Raw genomic sequence first — 17676 nt, 5'->3', positions numbered from 1 at the left:
ATGTCAATTCTTTTCGTCTTTATTTCTGTTTTGATCTCCAAGAACTTAATTCACTTTATCCCTTTGAAAAAATTCTGAAAGTGTAAGACTGTTCCCAGGAGGCCAGAAAAGTTTGCAAAGATGCGTGTTTCTCCCATGACATTTGGAGCTAAGGGCTGAGCTAGCAGTGTTGGATTTCAAGAACTAGACCTCCACTGATACTTGCTTGTTTTGGGGTGGAAGGGGGCGTATTAGCTCAACAGTCTGGGACCTCAGGGATTTTGAGGGTCAAACATGTAGAAGCTTCCAATCCAGAGGATCGTATCCTCTCTGCCAACTTTGAGGAGGTAAGTGAGCTTTTGCAATAAGAACAGCAGCTAATACAGGGCGCTTTCGCTGGTCCTGTCCTGGTCTCAGTACCATTCCTGTGTCATCTCACTCAATCCTCACAACAACCTGTGAAGTAGAGACTATTATCATTATCTGCATTTTACTGATAAGGACCGGAGGCACAGAGAGGTAAAGTCAGCTGCCCCAGGTCACAGAGCTAGTGAGTGCAGGAACCCAGGCTCAGAGCCAGCGTCTGTGCTCCTACCTGCTGCTCTGGTGCTGCTCCCTTGCTTCACTGTCCTGCCTCTCACCATTTTTTTTTTTCTGGTTATGGAATCATCTCTCAGCCCTTGCTTTTATATTTTTACTGATGCCCTGAGATCCTTTTCACCTCTTTAATTTCTCTAATCCCAACATTTGGGGTTTAATCATAACAGTTCACGTCATTGACTGCTTATGTTGTAAGATACATTCATTATGCCATTTACAGATAAGGAAACTGAGGCCCAGAGAAGATAAGTCACTTGCCCAAGACTCCCAAGTTTGTAAGTGGGTCTATGACCTTATACCAACTCCCATCTGTGATAATTTCTATGAACCTTAAAAAGAATGTCTTATTTGGCATTCCATAATATGCAGTAGCTCTGGGAGCTAAAATCCAAGTTGTGCTCGAAAGTTGTTAGGTAAAACGAAGAGCACTGTTGTGGGGGAGTTGTGAATCGCAGGGTGAGTTATTAAAGCAGACGCCTCTTACTGTGGAGAACAGGAACCCCCCACAGCAAGACACAGCGGGCAGACAGAGACATAAGTGAGGAGGAAAAGGAGTGGCCTAATGAGTCTGTAAAATCCTGTGATTCCACGTCGGACACACACTTTGTGCGCCTGCTACAATAACTCTCATTTGTCTAGTGATTAAGAGTTTACCGAGTTCTCCCAGTGTGTGCTCAGCAAAATAGGAGATGCAAAATCGATAAAGGACTGTCCGTTCCTCCTGCAAAGCTCATCATCTGGAGAGGCCAAGGTGATGTGCCTGCCTCAAATCTATCTATCAAAGCGCATGAAGAACTAATGTTAGGCTGCAGTGGTTCATTCCCAACTGCTGCCAGAAAGATGAAAAAGAGAGAGGCCCATGGGAAGTGTCAGTTGGGTGAGGTGATGTGCAGAAGGCAACATAGATGTTGAAGAAGAGGTTTTGGCTTGATGAGTGAGGCACCTTGTGGGTTGGGAAGAAGAGGAAAGGCAGAGACAGAAGAGAGCAGAGAGAAAGGCAGAGGAATATGCATGATGAAGTACACATCCAGGTCTGGGCTGCCTGGGGTTGAGGAGCAGTAAAACAACAATAATGCTAGCTACACAGCTTCCCAAGTGCTTTCGTATTTATTATTACATTTGCTCCTCTCTGAGGCCTCTGCAGATATAGGGTTGAGCGGTATCCTTATCCTCATTTTACAGATACACTTCCTCAAAGAAGTTAAGTGATGTGTTAGCCAAAGCCACCTGTGTTTAGGAAGCGGCAGACCAGAACCCAGATCTCTGTGCTCTTTCTGCCATCTGTCACCTCACTGCATGGCTCCACTAGTCGGTGCTGAATTTTATATAGAAGAATTCAGGTATGGCTGGGACAAGTGGTAAAAAGTCTTATATTTCTGGTTGAGGAATTTGCATTTGGTCTGATAGGTAATTATAGGTTCATGATGACACAAAAATGATGTTTTAATTGGTTTACTCTCCCCATGGTATACAGGTCAGGAGATCCTAACAGTTTCTAAGCATCAGCTGAGGAAGTCTAAGGTGAGGATGGTGACTTTGCACATGCAGAGTAAGGATAGAATTCAAGGCACACCACATAAATACAATGGAGAGAACTCTGCCAGTTGATTGGATGTGAGATTTAAAAGAAGGAGAAAAACTGAAGAAAATATCTCCAAATTGGTTACCAGCTACATTAGTCTGTATGGGCTTCCATAACTAAGTACCACAGACTGGGTGGCTTAAATAACAGAGATCTATTTCTCATAGTTCTGGAAGCTGGAAAGTCTAAGGTCAAGGTGCCAGCAAGGTAGGTTTCATTCTGAGGCCTCTTCTCTTGGCTTGTAGGTGGCCATCTTCTTGCTGTGCCTTCACATGGCAGAGAGTGTTTTTTCTTCTAAGGACACCAATCCTATTGGATCAAGGTCCCTCCCTATGACCTCATTTAACCTAACTACCTCCATAAAGGCCCTGTCTCTAAATATAGTCACGTGGATATTGGAGCTTCAACGTATACGTTGGGGTAGGGGAGGGCACAAACATACCAGCTGAGTGGGATTGGTTTGAGGAGCAGTGTAAATTTAGGTAAGGTTTCAGGTAGAGACAGTCTCTCCAAATAAGTTTATCCTGTAGACAACTAGAAATGTGGAAATATAGCTCAGGTATAATTCAGAAAAAACAAACAAAAAAACACTTAAATTCTGTTGGTTTTTTTTCTTTATTTGTAAATTTTTTTTCTTTATTTGTAAAATTGAGATAATGATGCCAACTAAGTCTATCCCAAAAGAAATCCAAGTGGAGCAAGTGAGATAACTGAGATGAAAATTCTTTACAAATGAAAAGATGAAAATATGGTATTTTCTTATGTAAAAAACATATCTGGGAGTCTGAGGCAGAGACATGGTGGTAAAGTTACATGGTGGGTGAGTTCTTGGGGTATTAGAGAGAGAAGGAGCTGAGGACAATCGTGGGTCTCCAGTGGGTGTCCACAGTAAGGTGACGAAGAAATGACAGCGGCTTGGAAAGGGCTGAGCAGTCAGGAAACGGCAAACCGTAAGTACCCAGGGCCACAAAAGTCAGGGAAGGAGTGGAGGTTGCAAACAAGATGCGAGGATGATATTCTGGAGTGACTAAGAAGGAAGCTTGAGGAAAGAGCAGGAGACCCAGCTGCTGAGCAATAACACATGACCTTCTCCTACTAATGTATGATTCAAAGGAGGGTCTCTGAGGTGGTGGGGATGGGGCAGGGCAGCTATTGCTGTAGATTAAGACGAGGAAGATGAGAAAGAAGTGACAACAGTGAGCCCAGTGATTTAGGGACTTTAGGCATAAAAGGACAATGAAAAATAGAAATTTGAATAGATTACGGTTAGGTGGAAGAGGACAGGACATCTGGTTGATCACATGCTATGCATAATATGCACATTCTTTCATTTATAACTAAAAGCCACCGTAAGGGACTGTCTTAATTAACCCCATTTTAAAGGTGAGAAAGCTAAACCTCAGAGAATAATGGTTATACAGCTAGAAAGTGGGTGGGTCAGGAGTCATACCAGGTTTACTGGGCTTCAAGTACAGAGTACATTCTACTCTAGCGCGTTCAGGAGTATGAGGTTTGAAGAGAGAGGAAGAAGTTGAAATCACTTGAGGGAGATGGGCTGAGAGTAAGAATCAAGGTGTCTCCAGAGAAGACAGGCATCTCCCTCTCTGATCTTCCTCCAGCAACAAACCCTTCATAGCTGCAGGGCTTGAGAGGTCCTCTCCCCCTCATTGTGATCACTTTCAAAACTGTGCTGCTTTACCAGTTTCCTGTCCTTGGGCTTCCACCCCACCCCCTTGATCACAGATAACCGTCATATTGCTAACTCTCTTGATACTTTTTATCCCCACTGACTCCTCCCTGCTTAAAGCAGTCTTTCTACTGGCTTCCTTGACATTGTGTTTTTGATTCATCATCTCTTACTGTTGGACAGTCTTTCCTTCCAGGCTGCTGTTCTCTTTGCACGTCCCTTAATTGTTGATGTTTCCCAAGGTTCTGTCCTTGACTCTTGGCTTCTCTATTGTCACACCCTGCATGAGCTCACCCACTACTTTGGTTATCATTAAGTGCCGATGGCGCAGAAATGCATCAGGCTGCCCTCACTCCTCCCCAGCTCTAGACTGCAATGGGACAGTTCCATTTGCATGTTTCATAAATATCTCAAGTTTAAAATGCCTCCAAATTGAACTCATTGTCTTCCAAACAACAACTCTCATTTCTTTATATCTCTCAATCCCACCTAGCTATGTCCACCCCTCTGCCCTGAACAATCACAAGAGTATCCCTATGAGTCCCTTGGAACTGAGGCTTGCCTCTTTCCAAACTGCTCTCTGTCTGCTGCTAGAATCACCCCTGTACAATGCAAAGCTGCTTTGCATTGAGAGATAATCCAAGGTCTCTCATTGCTCTCAGGATAAAACCCAAATGCCTTAGTGTGAATGTAAGTTACTCTTAATGAAAGTAGTGATGTTTGGTGGGGGGCGGTTAAAACTTAGTATCCCAACCCCCACATTGTTCAAGGGTCAACTGTATATTCGGCTCAGAGAGAGACAGGACAGTTTTGTGATTGAGAGATGACAACTGGGTTCAGGCCCATCCGACCACTAGTTGACAGGCAAACTTAGGCACAGGAAGTATTCCATGTCTCTGTACTTTGGCTTTTCTCATCTATGAAATGACCAATTCAGAGTACCTAAGACTATTTAAGGATTCATGGAGTCAATCCTTACACAATACACAAAGGAGCTTTGCCGAGTGCTTACCACAGAGTAAACGCAGCACAGGTTGGCTGTTGCTCCAAGTTGAATGAACAAGCATCTGTGGCTTGAGGTGGAGATGGAGGTGAGCTGAGAAAGGAAATATGCTTTCCCAGAGCCCTTAGGCAGTTTTGGCCAAAGCTGGGGGGCTTAAAGTGAGGGGTAGTGAGGGTGGCTGATGAGATCAGACAGACAAGGGCACTGATGTCAATTTATCAGAAGGATTTTCAGTGTGGAGGTTAGAAGGCCTGGCAACAGTGGCCAAACAGAAGACTCAGAACGTCACTGAATAGCAGTCAGGGAAGCTGCAGCATGGCAGGTCTACCAGTTCTCCTTCTGACGAGGCGCTGGCAGGTTTGGTGCTGCTGCTGTCGCCCGCAGGACTGCTGTGCACTAAGGCCTTAAAAAGATGGTGCAGACTGTACCAACCTTGATTCTCCAGAAGGTTATCTGTTCCTCAGCAGTTTACCACAGCGTCGCGGCAGCTGGTTGTCTAGCAGCACGTCGTTCGCTGCTCTTGGGTATGTCTGTGTCAGTGTGTCTGAGTGCCTCACTCTTCAGGTCCTGAGCACAGGTCCCAGGCCCAGATCTGAGAACTGGAGGTGAGCACATCTGTGGGCTCACATTCCCTGTCAGTGCTGATGGGAGGGGGGGAGGGGGCCCCGGTGACGAGGGCTAACCATCACCCCGTCCATGCATCCAAATGTATATTTTCCTAAGTATAAAGGAAAATAACTTCTGTGAGGTGTGGGACAGTTGAAGCTTTGCTATGACCATGAAAATCGCGTAAGCAACAATGTGAGCTATTACCTCTCTTTGGTGTTCTTCCTAAATGAAATATGGAATCTCCATCTGCTGCTGCTTCTCACTATTTCTTTGTTACTTTATTACCAGTAAAGCTGTAGGAGATGAAGCCTTAATTTGTTCCAAGCCCCCTTTCGGTACAAAAAGCCATGCACACTCTCCCTCTAAAGCAGTGGAAATTATGCTGTCAATTTATTTCCTAATTTCCCTTGAATTTACCTGTTCATATATTTCTCACCTTTCCTTCACATATTTAATTGGTCTGGCCGGTTTTTATAGCCACATCTAGCAGGGAAGTTTTTTTCTTTTTTCTTTTTCTTTTCTTTCTTTCTTTCTTTCTTTCTTTCTTTCTTTCTTTCTTTCTTTCTTTCTTTCTTTCTTTCTTTCTTTTTTTTTTTTACAGTCTAGTGAAAGATTACAATGTGGTGTAGTCAAATGTATTTTATATTAGCAGGAAGGAACAATCCAAATGTTTTAAAGGTTCTCAAGAGAAAATATTGAGCTAAATGAAATTTTGTATCTGAGCTGGTCCTGCTTTTGGTCTGTGGCTATTAGCTAAATGAGGCTTTTAGGGAGGATGTTTGTATATTTTCTTTCTTTAGATTTCCAGGGATTAAGATGGTCTTGGAGGTGTTGTTTGAAATCAAAGCCCCAGCCTGTGTAGTTATCCTCTCCTTGCAACCTGTCTGATAGTCATCAACCCTTCCCACTGCCCTGCAGCCCCTTCTGGGGCCCAGAACCAATCCCAGTCTCAGGTAGAGGAACTGAAGTAACTCTGGGACGTAGTGTTACCTTTGGGGTTGATTTGACCTTGATCTTGTGCCTTGATTCTAAAATTGGACACATCTCTTATTCCTGAGTTTCAGTCCTTGCCTCACCGGGGGAAATGGACCCCTGTCTTGGCACCCCGGGTCTGAGTCTCTGTGTCCAAGGATTTTTCCAGCACTTGGGCCCTCTAGGATGCAGAGCTTGCCTGAACTGGCCAGGCCTCCTCTCAGGTCCAAAGTCCTTTTCTTGCACCGTGGCTTGGCGGCAAAGGGTCTTCCTTCCTGCAGACTGACCTCCCCATGTGGTCTGCCTTCCTCCCCAGTTGCTCAAGGAGTCCCTGTTGCTAGGGTCTATTTTTGTTTCCCCTCACATTCCTCAACTCCCTGGTGGACCACCTGTTACCATCTCTCTTTGCTGGTTTCTTGTCTGCTAGAGTCCATGCTCTGCCTATGGTAAGGGACTTTGCCCCAGCATCTGTAGCTGGCAGTGTCCCTGAAGGCTTGCCACATCCTAGGCTGCCCTTCTCATTGTAATTCACAAGCCCTGTTGGTCTTGAGATGGGAGGATTGGTGCTCCTCACGGTCAAAAAGTTTAAGGACTTGATTGCTTTCGAGTCTATTTGTACTAACTCAGACCCTTCCCTGGCCTCTTAGATATAGGCTTTCCTTATGATGCTATCAGAATCCTGGCTCCAAAGTCAGGATCTTTCAAACTAAAGAGTTTCTATATGGCCATAGGGACAGGTCTCTGTCCTTTTCAAAAAACCAGTTTGTAATGGAACACTTCCATGAAAATTCCTCTGGCTGGTCACATACCAGTCTTAGTTTCCTTGCCTTGTCTCCTATCCCCTAGGCTCTGAGTGTTAACCCTGATTCCAGTGTTCTTCCCATCCAGAGCTGACCCATAACTGTGACATCTGATCCAACTCCATGTTTGCTTCATGGTCCTGGTTTGTGCATGCTGTCTGTATGACGTCCAGCACTTCAACACCGTACTTCCTGATTTGAGGTTTGATCCTTCTGTCCTCGCTTGGCCAACGAATAGAAACTTTAGCTCTCTATCAAACTGGTTAAAACATTATCTCCAAGCCTCTTATTTTGCTATCTTCCCTTTCCCAAGTCAGGCATACAGACTTCCAATCTCTTCGTGACCATCTCCCTGAACTGTATCTGCAGCCTTGACCTGTCTCCTGAGTTCTGTGCTCTTCATTCTAGCAAATGGCCTCACCATGCTTCCTATAACCCAAGCTAGAAACCTCAGATTTACTGTTGAGCCAGATCAAAAAGAGAGATCCTTATAGTTAGCACCAAGGCCTGGGGCCATCTCAGAAATAGGATGTGGCCCTCAGTTCTGCACAGGAGGTATTTCATCTTGTCAGTCAGCTCATAGACCTCAAGAAATCAACTTACACAAACTAAACTCACACGGGATGAATTTTCAACCCAGAATTCTGATTTGTACTTTTATAATGGGGGATTCTACTTTCCCTTTGTTGGAATCTTCCAGTTCACAATCCACAGTCCACTCTTCCAGAAATTAAGAAGATGAGTTATCAGAAGGTTCCCTGGTAGGGATAGACTCAGAACCAACGAGTGGAGTTCTCTTGAGAGATTTTCATCATAAACACGTCAGAATAACCTGAGAGTATGCTTCTGCAGAGTATGCTTCTGCAGAGTATGCTTTCCAACAAACACAAAGAGGAATCTACTTTGTACACTTCATATGAATGAGAGAATTGTCATCAACTCATCCACATGGACAGTGGAATGATGGATGTTGAAGCTAGAGCATCCTTACATTCATTCATGAGAGTGAAGCAGCTAGTGGTACTTACCTAGTACCACGTACTCTTGTGAAACACACACACACACACTCTCTCTCATTTAATCCTTACAACTCAGTGCATAGATGTTGTATGTCCCTGTTGTGGGTTGAATTATGATCCCCAAAAAGATACATACAAGTCCTAACCCCAGGTAACTAATAAGGTAAATGTGACCTTATTTGGAAATAGCATCTTGGCAGATGTAATAAGTTAAGAGGAGGTCACACTGGATTAAGATGAGCCCTAAGCTGAATAACTGGTGTTCTTTTAAGAAGAGAAGACATTGTGACACCGAATACATATTGGGAAGACAATGTGAAGACACAGAATGAAAACACCATGTGATAGAGTCAAGATTAGGGTGATGCCTCCACAAGCCAAGGAATACCAAGATTGCTGGTAACCACCAGAAATTAGAAGAGGCAAGAAGAAAATTCTTCCCTCCCTAGGGCCTTTGAAGGAAGCATGCCCCTGCTAACACCTTGATTTCAGACTTCTAGCCTCCAGAACGGTGAGAGAATAAATTTCTGTTGTTTTAAGCCACTCAAATTGTAGTACTCTGTTAAGGCAGGCCTAGGAAATTAATACAATCTCCATTTCACCAATGAAGTAATGGGTGCTCAAAAATGCAAATTCACCCAAAAGTAAGTGCTTAGAACTCTGTGACTCCAAACACTTGAACACTTGCTTGTTGATCTGACCCATTAGGTAGGGGTTCTCTTTCTCCTCTATCAAAATCATCTTCCCAATGGATTATATAATAACATCAGCATTTCCCAAGTAAAGTTGTGTAGAACATTAATCCTGTGGGATAATAGAATGTGTTAATGTGCAAAAAAAGTTTTTAGGGTCAAAAAAGAGAGGCATCCTATGTATAAATCAGCCTTTCTTTTTCCCTGCAGGACCCCTAATGGAGCCTTTAACATGCATTATAAATCTCCAAAAGGAGGGATAGTAGAACTTGCTGTGTTTCTCAGGCTGATTTGAACATGGAAGTCTTTTCTTTTACAGAGAACATCGTATGGAACTCATATGCTACGGAAGATACTTCGGGAAATGCTGAATTAAAGAAAGAAAGCTTTTCTTTTTTTTTGACATCATTTACAAGCCAACCATGTTTTCTGAGTTACATCTTCACATAGGTCTCTGAAGGAGAATTGAAAAACATCCATACTGCATCAGAAATATATTTATGAACCATCCCTTTGGGTAGGTTAATGTAACTAATGTTTCACCATACCCCTTTTATTCTTTATTGTGCGGATTCTCGCAGTGTCTTCTAGTCCACATCCATTAGAAACATGCCTGTATTGGAACAAAGTTGGGTGTATTGATTTGTTGTACCAAGGGAGAATGCACACCTTGGGAAACTCAGAACGAAGATATGAGGAATTATTAGAGGATTTGTGCTTGTGTTAAGTAATTTGGGGATGAGATTCAAGGAAGCAGGAATTTCCAGGAACAAAAATGGTTATTAGTTCTCATAATAGACTCTGAAAAACAGGGACCTAGACTATCACACCCAAATAATGAAAAGATGGCCCCCAGAATTTACCTGTTTTTTTCTAGACATCGAGGAAGTTTCCCCCACCCCTACCCCAGTCTCGAGCTGTTCTGTAGTATTTATACAGGTTCTATAAGAAGTGCTTACTTCAGCATATATTTCTCTTTGGCTAGCTAAGAAGAAATTAAGAATTATGTCATTATGCATGACAACTCTGCCTAATAAATTTACATTTAAACCTGGGCTTTATCATAGATAAAGCCAGACACTAGTTAAAGTGAGAAGGACAGATTTTAATCAATAATATACTATTGCAATAGAGAAAAGAATCCAACATGAACTGAACTCAACTTCAATTTTTATGGAGGTAACAGGACATTTTCAAGGGAGAAAGAGGGGATGAAAAGGTGCTCAGTAGAAAATTCCAAAAAGTTGGAAGGGAAGCTTGGTCTATGTGAAATGCATCTGGGTTTGCTAACTGGCACTTACAGAGGGTTAGCCTCCTACCTTCTTACAGAGGCTGGTAGACAGGGGCCCTTTCTTCAGGTGTTGGTTCAAACAAAGAGTAAATTCTTTTGACAGACTTGAGTTATCTCAGGCTATGTTAAAAAGGGGAGGTTAGGGTCATCCTAGAGATGTGGACTTGAGCCATTAAGAACGATGTTAGTGTTTTATTAGGCCCAGGTGGAAACCTAGTTGGGAAGAGGGCTCACAGGAGCCTGGCTAGAGTTTGATCAGGGAGAGAATATTGTCAGCTTCCAGAGAAGTTGTATACTTTGTGACTTTTGCCAGGGTCGGAGACAAGTTTTGCATAGTCCTTTCTTATTGCTCTCTCAGCTCTGGTAGTAGTTGCTTGCACAGTCTGTGTGGGGACAGAGTCCCAGAGAGCCGTTTCCAGGCTCTCAGCCTCATGTGGAAAGGTGCTGGCTCGGGTGGTGGATGGCTGTCAGCTGTAACCAGTTAGCCAGTTGGCCACTGATAGAACTTCCACGGCTGCGTTGGTTAGTGAATCGGTTGATTGGCAGGCAGAGAATCGGACAGCAGGTTGCGGATTGTGTGAATCCAGCCTCCAGTGAGACTATAGTGGTATGACTGCCCTAACTATGGCTCCGTGGGTGTTCCTTTTTGTCCTAGCCACACCCTGCGTTCTTATGTGGGGAGCAGGACCAGAGACCCTGCAGGCCACCCCGCACGACAAATGGCGGAGCGAGCAGGGTCTCCAGCATGACAGTCTGCATGCATGGGAGTTAGTTATGCTTCCCAAGTGTTCTCTCAGTTAGCCTGTGCTTACCTTTTTCTAAGGTTTCTGTGTATTCTTTTTAGGGAAACAGGATTCGCTGGAGGGAGTAATAATTCAAACCTTTGAAATTCTCTAACAATTATCCTGAATACACAGGCTAAGTTAGCGTGTGGCGGGTGGGTGTAAACCTGGTGTCCAAATAAATAAGAAGTATCCTAGTGAGGCAAGGACTGTGTTGGTATTGGGAATTTAAGAATCATTGATCACAACAGGCCTTCTCTTTATGTGAGCCTCTGTAGGGGTTGCAGGAGTGGGGGGGCCACTGGAGGTGGATAAATTCCTTGGGGGAGTCAAACATGTCCTGCAAAGCAGGCTGGAATATCTCTGAAGAAAACAAAGAAACTATTTTTAATCTAAAATAGGCCCCACCTTTGTTCCCACTCCTAACGGCTTAGGTCTTCTGGTGAAGACCTCAGCAGAAGTATTTTGCTGATGGGGTTCACTGTAAAATTGTTAACAGACTGAAGTTTGGGATTAATTATACAAGGGGAACTTAAATATCAGAAGGGATATGTAGAAGAAAATTTACCTTTTGAAGTGGTTTTTCTTCTTTTTTTTAAGTTATTAAATTTTGTCAGCAATCAGTTGACTTCAGAACAGTAGCTATGGTCTGAGAAAACCACAACAGATATTTTTTTTTCTTAAGTGGCAGAAGACCATAATGGGTCACAGGATAAAGAGAAGGGAGATCATTTTAGTTAATAGAGGGAGCGAAAGTACAGTGATGGACAAGATGAGTAGTGAAGGGAAAGAAAAAGCGTGCTAAAGAATCAGAAAATTAATTTTGTTCTGTCGTGTGGGAAAGCTGTCTGCTTCTGCAGTCAGTAGTTTGCTCTGCTATTTTGGGCAGAAGCTGTCCACATCTGTAAATCAACAGCTTCCGGAGAATTTCTAAAAATCTTCAGTTTGAGGTCTTTCAAAGGAATGAACTTCCAGTAGTTGACAGGAAGTATGTATGTCTTTTAGTTGGGAAACATGAATCCAAAGATTAAAATATTGGAATCTTAATACTGTGCCAGTTGTTAAAAGTACCAATAAGGTCCTTTCCATCAGGTTCAAGAGAAGTTATTCTCTGATGTCTTTTCCAGAATATCAAATATCTAGGTTTCACATCACACCAAGGCCATTTTGGAAGATATTTTGGAAATGCAGCTCTCCTGCAGATATCACATTAGATTGCAATAAGGTAGGATCAAAAATTGGAAATAATTCCCACATGCATAAGACAACCTGTTATTTACTCAGAAGGATTTAATTTGTGGGTCCTAGAGGAGATTGCTCTTATTACCTGCCATCAAGGTCAGTAGAAATACTTGAGACATTAGATGTTTGAGTGTTGTAGATTCCATCAGTTCTTGTTACTTTCTTTGTTGTTTGTGCATAAGGACAAAGATGTTTCTAAATAAAAGGGAAATGCTTACAGTTCTTTATTGACTGTATATCAGTGAAATGTGTGTCTTTTTTACTGGAGAGACAAGTTGGGATTACAAAATGAAGTGATTTTTTTCCCTACTACTACAGCCAGCGCTCTTCAGCAAGGAAAAGCTTTTAACGGACTCTGAGAATCAGCAATAACCAGAACACATTCATAGACCTTTTAGAGATGTTCAAAGGAGCCTTAAGGCTGTGGTTGTCTATGTCCTACCTGCAGTCTCGCTAGCATTGTGTTGATGGAGGGTAGGGCAAGCATCGAAACATCCTTTAGCAACAATCTTAAAGTTACCCCACCACTGTTGGTTAAATATCATTGCCAGTATATCCCTGCTATTGTAGGTAATATCATAAAGCAGCCTTGCTAAACTCTACTTATATTATGGCTCTCTCTTTAGGTAATAGTAAAGCATCTCAAGGTTCTTTCATTCATCATCCATTTTGTAGGGGTTCTTGTAGTGACAGGAAATTGCAGTTTCTGAAGCATGTTGAATTCATGGGTGAATCCAAAATTATATGCCATATGTCAGTGTAAATGCTTGTCCTTTTATCATTTTGACAACTGGCAAGTCTGGGTAAAGGTAATTCATTTAACCATCTGAATTTATTTTATTTCAGGCTAAATTCAAGGGTAAATTCAAGTCAGTGATAGCATAGACTGCTTGACAATTTTCAGTTTTTCTTTTTAAGTATGAACCAACCAACAAACAAAATTAAATTAAGGATATCCAAGGGAGAATCTAGAAGGTCCATGCAAGGTATCATGAGTGTGTTTTTCTACAGAGAAGGGAAGAAGGGTAGCTCAGTTTAGAGTGTTACAGCAATGAATGGTGATGTCTGAAGGGAAACCAGAAAAATTGCATAGGTTAGGTAGTTAGCTGAAAAGTCCTGAGTTATTTCTGCCAATGAAAAGCATCTGTACAGCAGAGAAACTATTAAGTTTAGTGGAGACCCTAGAACTAAGTTGACTAAGTTGATTTAAGGCTTCTACAAGCCTTGCTGCAGCTATTACAGCTCTTAAACAAGATGGTTATGCGTGGCTCCTGCATCTAATGAAATACTGAAGTAAATGGTCTCTGATGGGTCCCATGTAATTGAACCCCTAGTGCTTGTTCAGACTTGTCATGGCAGAAAAGGAAAAAGGGTTTGTGAATTTATAATCCTGAAAATAAGTCTTTTGATACTCGTTTATTATAGTAATCTTTGTATTTAAACATGAGCATGCTGCTTTTAACTTAGAAAGTATGTAATCCTTGAAAGATATTTATATTAGCATGTTTTACTTAAGTATAATTGACTTAGCAAAATCAGCCTTTTTTGTAATTTATCAGTTTTTATTACTAAGTTTGATAAACAAACCCATTCTCATAATGGTTTTAAATTAATAAAAATTAAAAATATTTTTAGAAATCTAATTATTCCTATTGTCCTTCCTTTCATAGGATAAAGGAACAAAACTTGTGTTACCTATTGGCCATTGTAGTAACCCAAAGGTAGTTTAGGAACAAAAGACATATTAATAGCTTCATTCTGAATTTGGGACCTGGATTTAAGAAAGGAAGAATCAAGAATAGTTATTTGAGGAGACAAGATGTAAGTTTTAAATATCTAGAGTCAAGAAATAATTATAGGTAACATTGTAAAAATGCTCAGCAATTAACAATACTTACATTGTTATACTTAGGAACTTAATTTTTTTAAAGCAAGGAATCTTTTTAAAATGATTTAAAAGTATATCAGCAACAGAGTTAACTGAATATTTTATTGACAAAAAAGAAATCTTTACTAATGTGAGCATAAAAGAACCTAATTATTTTATATTAAGAAGACCCAAATTCTAATTTCACTCTTTTTGTACATTATTCATGTAACAATTCACAGTAAAAGATGTATTAATATGCACTTTACATTAATATGTATCTAGTTAGGCATTCAAAAATATGTAAATATATAAATAATAAATTTAAAGCGTTTAACTATAGCTTTAAAATTAAATCTGCTAAATAAAATATTGTGTATATCATATTAAATTTACCCTCTGAATAAACTGTTTCAGCTTTCCTAATAAACAAATAGAAAATCATATTCACTGTCTTATATACAGATTTGTATTTCTCTATTTTAACCATTTATTTTAATTATCATTTTCAATCAAAGTAATTAATTTTCCTTTTCTTGAGGCATAAAAAAAGTTAGAGGAGATAAAATAAAGAATTATTTAGATTTTTTTCCTGTCGACTAGCATTTATTTCATTCAATTAAAACAATTTTATGTATAAACATATAATATAATTCAGCATTTGCATATTTTGTTCATCTGTTGCCTTTCTGACAAATAAGGTAACCAGTATTTTGTATGTTTCTTATTTAGAAATTGTTTAGGCATCCAAAGATTTATTAATTAAAAGCCTCAAAGTTAGTTAAGGGTCAGGAAGTTATAATTTTGGTTAATACATTAAATCCTTATGATTTACAGCAATGTCAGAATTTTATAAAATTAAACTTTTCAAAAGATGTACATTATTATCACTCATTTTAGTTGAATACAATTTTATATGTATATTTTTAAATTTTAAACAAAGTATGGAAATAGTGGGATCTTGCTTATCTCATAAAAACAATGTAGAAAATTCAGTTTAATAAAAAAAAATTTAACCCTGGCCTGTACAAACCAAAATATTGTGTTGACACTAGTTTTATATATAAAACTAACATATTTTTAAAAACTAAATCATGCCAAAAACATTATCTTCTTTTAACTTAAAGATAATGCCCTTTCTTCTTTTCTCACAACCATAATAATAAAACTCATTATGTAAATATACTTTTAGTGTTCACAAACTGAAACACATTTTAATAACTTTTCCTTACTTTATTTGGACATTTTGACTGTTTATCTGGACTAGATATTTCTTGAATGTGCGCATAAAAAGTGAATGACTTTTTGATCAGGTAATCATTAATTTGTTAACAGAGGGGAAAAGAGAGGAAGAGGAATTGAAAAAAAATGAGAAGGGAGCCTGCTTCATATGAATATGACATTAACACTGAAAAAAGATAATTATGTTCCCTTGAAAAGAAAGGAAATAAAGTTCATATATAGAAAATAGATTTTGAAATACACACACAAAAAAGAGTGACATTAAAATTAGTTTAAGTCCTTGACAATTTTATCAGTAACTCTGATTAAAAAGCCAGCACTTATTAATCCCCAAAGTATGGAAGCAAAGGAGGGAGTCATTGCCAACATTAAACAAAAGAATCTCTCTTTTAGACATACAATCATCTCTTGAAGTTTATTCTCTTATTGTTTTAAAGTGCCTCTCAAGTAAACAGTCTTATGTCAAAGTTCCCCAAAGTGGCTATTGCATTCCAAATTGTCCCTGGTAAAATTGTGCCAGTTGTAGAGATAAGCACACATGTTTGTGTAACAGGGAGAAAAGCTGAAGGAAACAGTTCTTGGGCCCGGAAGAGGTGCAATTCTAGGTTGAATAGGCCCCATGAGAACTGCAGTAATGAAAGGATGATACTTTTATGAATTTCTGTCTCTGGAATTTGGGTAATGGTCAATTGTCTCCAATTAGGGCTTAAAAAACTAGAGAAAACAGTTCTCAGGGTCACAAAGTTAAGACAGAGGAAGTCCTAAGTTTTGAAATGACCTGACACAAAGTTTATCCAAAGGACAAAATATGTCCAAGGAATGCCATGCCTTCTGAACTCAGCCCTGGGGGCAGCTGGAGGATGGACTGCTGGGACCTTTGCTTGTTTTTTCCTTATAGACTTTTCCTCTGGTAGACAAACAATACTCAAGCCCACAGACAGACTATAGAACGAGTGTTAGAAGGCTAGAAAACAATTATTACAATTTACCAGATTTACAAATCTGATCAGTAACTAAAATGTCTCAGAAGATTTATTCCTTGGAAAACAAGATACATACTGCTGAAGGTTCTCAACAAAATATCAGAGCTCAATGCAGTGTGAACTTATTTCCAGCCACAAGCGGGGGTCACAGATGTGCACACTAAGATGAGGTACTTGTTCAAGGCAGGAAGGACTTCCCAGGAGTCTCAGTGAAACTCCAAGTTGTCAGTGTCCTCCAGCCAAAGCCCACCAGAAACACACCTGGTAGTGAACAAGGTGGCTTTATTATTAATTCCAACAAGGCTCCTGAGAGTCTTCTTCCATTTTCCTTGGGATGACCTCTCCAGGCATACAGTGTGCAAAGGTTGGAGAAGAATGCTGTGTGTGGGGAAGGGGATCTTTCACAACAACAACAAAAAGGCCTTAAACACAAGAAATACCAAGCAATTCTTTCCAGATGGAATTCTGCAATCGTCTTAGGGTATCCTGATCAAACCACATTCAACTTTTTCTTAATTAAAATTTTCATTTTGAGATAATTATAGCTTCCCATAGTTATAAGAAATAGTAGAGAAATCACTTTTTTGTACTCTTTTCCCAGTAGTAACCTCTTACAAAGCTATAGGATAATATCACAACCAGTTACTGATATTGATACAGTTATGACACAGAACATTTCTATCACAAGGATTCCTCAAACTGCTCTTTTATAGCCATATCCCCTTCCCTCCCATCCCCATCACCTTAATTCCTGGTAACTACTAATCTGTGTTCATTTCTATAATTTTGTCATTTTAAAGATTTTATATAAATGGTATTGTACTTTATATAATTTTTTGAGATTGGCTTTTTATTTTCGCATAGCATAATTCCTGGGAGATTTTTCCAAATTATTGCAGGTATCGATAGTTCACTCCTTTTCATTCCTTTCCATTGCTGAGTAGTGCGTATCCATGGTATGCATTTTTTACCACAGCTATTTAATCATTGAAGGACATCTGACTTGTTTTCAGTTTTTCTTTCCTCTGTTGAATCACTTCTGCACCTTTATCAAAAATTAGTTAGGCATATTTGTGTGCATCTGTTTCTAGGTTCTCTATTTTGTTCCATTGATTTATGTGTCTATCCCTGTATTACCACACAATCTTCATAACTTTAGCTGTAAAATAAGTCTTGAAATTGGGTAGATGGATTTTTTTCCTATGTTCTCCTGTTTTTAAATGTTTTAGTTCTTTTGCCTTTCTACATAAAGTTTAGAAAAATTTTGTCTATAGGTACAAAAAAGTCTTAAAAGGGTTTTATTAGGAATTGCTTTAATCCTGTGTA

At 40.0% G+C, this 17676-nt stretch overlaps 1 protein-coding gene across 3 annotated transcripts in view; it reads left to right on the top strand.

Moving 5' to 3' along the window:
- Positions 1-17676, top strand: part of CYSLTR2 (cysteinyl leukotriene receptor 2) — a 55919-nt gene that overhangs the window by 7371 nt on the left and 30872 nt on the right. For 2 of the 3 annotated variants that reach the window (XR_004422804.1, XM_033103826.1), the window contains exon 1: positions 9283-9460. The exons of the other annotated variant lie outside the window; for it this stretch is intronic. Coding sequence is in view for 1 of the 2 variants with exons in the window: in XM_033103826.1 (XP_032959717.1) it covers positions 9444-9460 (17 nt within the window). In the remaining variant the exon portion in view is untranslated. Of the gene's footprint in view, positions 1-9282; positions 9461-17676 lie in introns of those variants that run through there. 3 annotated transcript variants of the gene reach the window in all.

This window comes from Rhinolophus ferrumequinum, chromosome 4 (genome assembly GCF_004115265.2).
Source record: "Rhinolophus ferrumequinum isolate MPI-CBG mRhiFer1 chromosome 4, mRhiFer1_v1.p, whole genome shotgun sequence".
Lineage (NCBI taxonomy): Eukaryota > Metazoa > Chordata > Mammalia > Chiroptera > Rhinolophidae > Rhinolophus > Rhinolophus ferrumequinum.
Note: the sequence above shows the minus strand (reverse complement) of the source record. Positions and strands in the feature narration are given on the sequence as shown.